Source organism: Pyrus communis, chromosome 6 (genome assembly GCF_963583255.1).
Source record: "Pyrus communis chromosome 6, drPyrComm1.1, whole genome shotgun sequence".
NCBI classification, from domain to species: domain Eukaryota; kingdom Viridiplantae; phylum Streptophyta; class Magnoliopsida; order Rosales; family Rosaceae; genus Pyrus; species Pyrus communis.
Window position 1 is genome coordinate 24,145,205 of NC_084808.1, and position 4,602 is coordinate 24,149,806.

Consider the following 4,602-nt stretch of genomic DNA (forward strand, 5'->3'; position numbering starts at 1 on the left):
TTGTTGGTGGCTAATCTAACATTTAACTTACTAATGCTATCATTTCATTAAAAAAAAAAAGAAAAAAAAAAGACCATATCCCTTGTCGACAATGAATCCAAATTTGCAATCAACCCTAAAAACAAAGTCTAAATATTATTATTGATAAATTTAGTGTATTTAGATGTGAATTTCAAATAAAATATAAGTTAAGACTTAAGAGGAGGAGGGGAGGTGTGGGGTAGACGACAGTGAAACGGCTCAATTCGGTGTGGGTGTTTGAGTGTTGCGTTGTGAGGACAACTGCCACCCAATACCAGAGAGGCCACAGCCCACAAACACACAACGCCCTCCTTTCCCCTTCCCTTCTTCCACTTCTCTTTCATTTTTTTATCCCAAAACCCAACAAAAAAGGCTCATACTTTTGGAAATTCTTAGGCATCTCTGATCTGTTGATTCTCTTTCCGAGTGACACACAAGCTTCAGCTCGCCTGCTTAACCACAGGAGATCGGGGGAAGCAAACAAATCTGGGATAAAGTTCCGATTTTGCCATCGGCTTTCTGGTGGGACATTCTGGTAATTTTACAAGCCCGATCGATCTGCCGTGGTCGGAACTCCGGTGGGTCGTGAAGGTACTGAGAGGAGGAAGATACAGAATGTGGTGGATGATGGGCGAGGGAGGAGGCCAGTACTGCTCCAAGAAGACTGATGATATCTGCGACAATGTTTGCGGCCAGGTACTTAAATTTCGTTTCTTTTTTTTTCTTTTTTTTTCGAATTGAAGTTTGGTGCTTTTTGTTCTTCTGTGTATATTGTTTGGTGATTTGATTGTTTTTGTTTTCTGGGTTTGCGTATTTGGTTGCTCTGGTAATGTAGCAGCAACGGGATTGTTGGGAAATTGTGAAAATTTGGTATATCCGGAAATTTGAGTTAAAAAGCTATTAACTTTTTGTACGTTATTTCCTATGCAATTTTTTGGGGGAATTTTAGTATTTAACCCATTTTATGAATAAAAGTTTTTGACCTGTTTCCCTGAGTATTCTTAGCAACCAAAGGTAATCTGTGTGTTTTTTCATGAAGTATGGGTAATCAGATCGGATGGATTTTCCTAATCCATGTTTTGTTAATTTGAAATTTTGCATAACAAGAGGTCTTTGTTTTTCGATCCATTACACCTTTGTACTGGATTTTTCTTGAATTTTAGGTATCGGATTATTTTCAGCCTTTGGTTTGGAATTGACAATTGTTTTTGCTAATTAAAAAGATATTATAGCTGTCATATTTTTATCGAAAAGATCATCGCTTGTAAACTACGAATTATTTGGAGTATTATCATCTGCCATTGTGTATATGTTGTGAATTGATTGTGCATTGAATCTATGCCTGAATTACTGCAATTTCTTGGAATTTCTTGATCGGTGGATTTCACGTTTGTCTTGCGTCTGACAAATATTTCCTTTACGATTGTGCAGGAATCAGGCAGAATGTTGAGCATGGCAAGAGTTCGCTGCATTCTACGTGGATTTGACTTCAAAGTTCTCCTCATTCTGTTTACAATTATTCCGTTGTGTATCTTTGGCATTTACGTGCATGGACAAAAGATCTCATACTTCTTGCGGCCGCTATGGGAATCGCCACCCAAACCTTTCCATGATATTCCACACTACTATCACGAGAATGTGTCCATGGAGAACCTCTGCAAGCTCCATGGTTGGGGGATCCGTGAGTACCCTAGGCGTGTCTTTGATGCTGTGTTGTTCAGTAATGAGATGGACATCCTTACCATAAGATGGAAAGAATTGTATCCCTACATAACACAGTTTGTTCTCCTTGAGTCAAATTCAACATTTACTGGATTTCCAAAGCCTCTGTTCTTCTCCCGTTATCGTGAGCAGTTCAAGTTTGTGGAGCCCCGGTTAACTTATGGGACTTTTGGAGGAAGATTCAAGAGAGGTGAAAATCCATTTGTTGAGGAGGCATATCAACGAGTAGCACTGGACCAGCTTCTCAAAATAGCTGGTATTACTGAGGACGACTTGTTGATAATGTCTGACGTTGATGAGATCCCAAGCAGACACACCATCAATCTTTTGAGGTGGTGTGACGAAGTTCCTCAAATCTTACATCTTCAGTTGAAGAACTATCTCTATTCCTTTGAGTTTCTGGTGGACAATAACAGTTGGAGAGCTTCAGTACACAGGTATCGGGAAGGGGTGACGAAATATGCGCACTATCGGCAGACGGATGACATCTTAGCAGATGCAGGGTGGCATTGTAGCTTTTGTTTCCGCTATATCAGTGAGTTCATCTTCAAGATGAAAGCATACAGCCATTATGATAGAGTCAGGTTTTCAAAGTATCTAAACCCAACAAGAGTTCAGAAAGTGATCTGCAAGGGGTCTGATTTGTTTGATATGCTTCCCGAAGAGTACACGTTCAAGGAAATCATCGGGAAAATGGGACCTATTCCTCATTCCTTCTCTGGTGTCCATCTTCCTTCCTTTCTGTTGGAGAATGCAGAGAAGTATAAATTTCTCTTGCCTGGGAATTGCAGAAGAGAGAGTGAGTGACCTTTGTTTCAGCAAGGTTTGATGTCGGTTTCTGTAAAGATAGTTGGCCATGCAGCTTCTGTGACTACTCACGAAGGGTTCGACTGAACAATGATGACTGGTGTGTCGCTGACATAGCTGTGCCTCATGCTCAGCTAAATTTACATCATTCTTTGGAAATGTCGGGGGGCTGGACAAACTCATGAGTTCTTAGGGTAATGGTTTTGTACATAACTTTTCCCGGAGTTGGGTTTAGTATAAGTGGAGCATGTCTATCTAGTATCTACTGAGAGGGAGCCTGCTGTTCTGGGAACAGTTTCACAACGTGCTGGTGTATCATGTGATTCCCCAGATACCCCGTAAAGATAGTACAACAGCCCTGCATTCCCTTGCTGGGAAGTTTTGTTTATGAGACAAATTCTTCGTTTATGCGATGAACTGACTTTATTTGTGACATCTGAATTGCTTGTAGATCTTTTTATTGATCAAAATGCATCGCTAGATAGTGCAGTATGTGCAATTTTGCATGTTCTGTTTACCTGTCCTGCTCCTTTTGGTTCAAGATATTCAGTGGAACTAATATTTTTGTTCTCCATTAGTTATGTCAATGATATGCATTGCCCTGCAAGTTATTTGTTTTCTTTGTCGAGTTTCGCTTTTTATGGTTTGTGCTCAAGTCGGGAAGGGCTTACCTACACCAGGGGCGCCACTGTACGTAAATCTCTTTCGTTCGAGTCAGGTGGATATCTAGTTAATCAAATGTTCAAAAAATCATGATGCATTCGCCCTGTTCTTTTCTTGAAAATGAAATAAGGATCCTTAGCTACAATGAGAATCTATCCCTTTTCTGGTGTAGTTATTTTCTTATCCAATTGACTGGAATATGTTCAATGCTATCCATACATTATCAAACTAAATATACGGATTTGATATGCATTCTTAACAAATTACAACTTTTATTTACATTCAAAACAAACCTTATAAATAGCACCCAAACAAGAGGGAGAGAACCCAGTTTTAAATCATACAGATATACGCAGCGATCGGAAGAAAAATGCGTCGTGCCTTCGGGTTTCCGCAGCAGCAGCAGAGCTACGGCATGCGCCAAGAGGTTCAAGAGAGCAGCTACTCCATGCACAAGGAGGCAGCTTGGGACTCAAAAGATGACTATCACTATCACAGCAACCATATTTCAGGTGTGCCAATTGTGCCTTCATTACTCCTCGACTCAGAGTTCATAAAGCGAAATTCCATGTTTGACGGGAGGCAGGTTCTGCAGCTGCATGGCGGCAGCTGGCGTGCTGAAAACACAAACCAATACAGATGGTCTGGCCAAAAGTTACTTCCCGAGTTTTCACTTGGTGCTGGTGGTGCTATGAACTTCAACACTGCATTAATGGAATTGGAGAATGCTGAATATGAAGCCAGTTTCCAGGAGGTGCATCGTCTTCCGGCAACGATGAGAGTGCAGGAAACCAGATACGAGCGCAGGATATGGGGTGACTGTGATGAGGATCATGGCCTTCAGTACTGCCATGGATTTGATGACAATGTGAGATGCAAGCGCAATGGGGTCTGGAAAGCTGAGTGGATATCAAAGGGAGCTTAAAAAGATAAGTGTCAAGTCATTGCAAACTTCTCTGCACTGATGTTTTAGGGTAACAATGTGCTCAGTTACTGAACCGAAAGTCCAAAACTATAAATAAAAAGCTTTAATTATCTGCTGAAAGAAAATCCGAAATGTCTTTCGTGAAATTTATGAAGCTTATGATTTTTCGAAAATTACATGAAATTAAGGTTTTCAGTGATTTTTTTAGAACGTCGCAAAAGCGATAAAAAACCATGAGTTATTGCTCAAAATTTTTGTGAAAAAAAGCAGTTCTGAGTTTTTGCAAGATATTTTACATGTGGAAATATGGAAGAAAGGAAATTATATAAGCCATTTCAAGTCGGTCTTAACACATCTTGATCAACCTCATCATGTTTCTTCAATATCTAAGCTGGAAAAAATAAAGCTCGGTAAAAGATACTTGCGAGGCCAAGAACATAACCAAAGCGATTCACATTTTATCC

General features: G+C 40.1%; 1 protein-coding gene across 1 annotated transcript; it reads left to right on the top strand.

Annotated features, from left to right (window-relative positions):
* The first annotated feature begins 231 nt into the window (after positions 1 to 231).
* On the top strand, positions 232 to 3,120 carry LOC137737020 (uncharacterized). The gene is made up of 2 exons (XM_068476363.1): positions 232 to 717; positions 1,453 to 3,120. Exons 1-2 carry the CDS (start codon positions 637 to 639, stop codon positions 2,548 to 2,550), a joined length of 1,179 nt encoding a protein of 392 aa, XP_068332464.1. The 5' UTR covers positions 232 to 636; the 3' UTR covers positions 2,551 to 3,120.
* Positions 3,121 to 4,602: the final 1,482 nt, after the last annotated feature.

What these genes read in the sequence shown, in the direction of transcription:
- LOC137737020 (XM_068476363.1), top strand. Translation starts at nt 637, where the DNA reads ATGTGGTGGATGATGGGCGAGGGAGGAGGCCAGTACTGCTCCAAGAAG. An exon ending in GCGACAATGTTTGCGGCCAG is followed by an intron (nt 718 to 1,452) that starts GTACTTAAATTT and finishes ACGATTGTGCAG; the next exon opens with GAATCAGGCAGAATGTTGAG.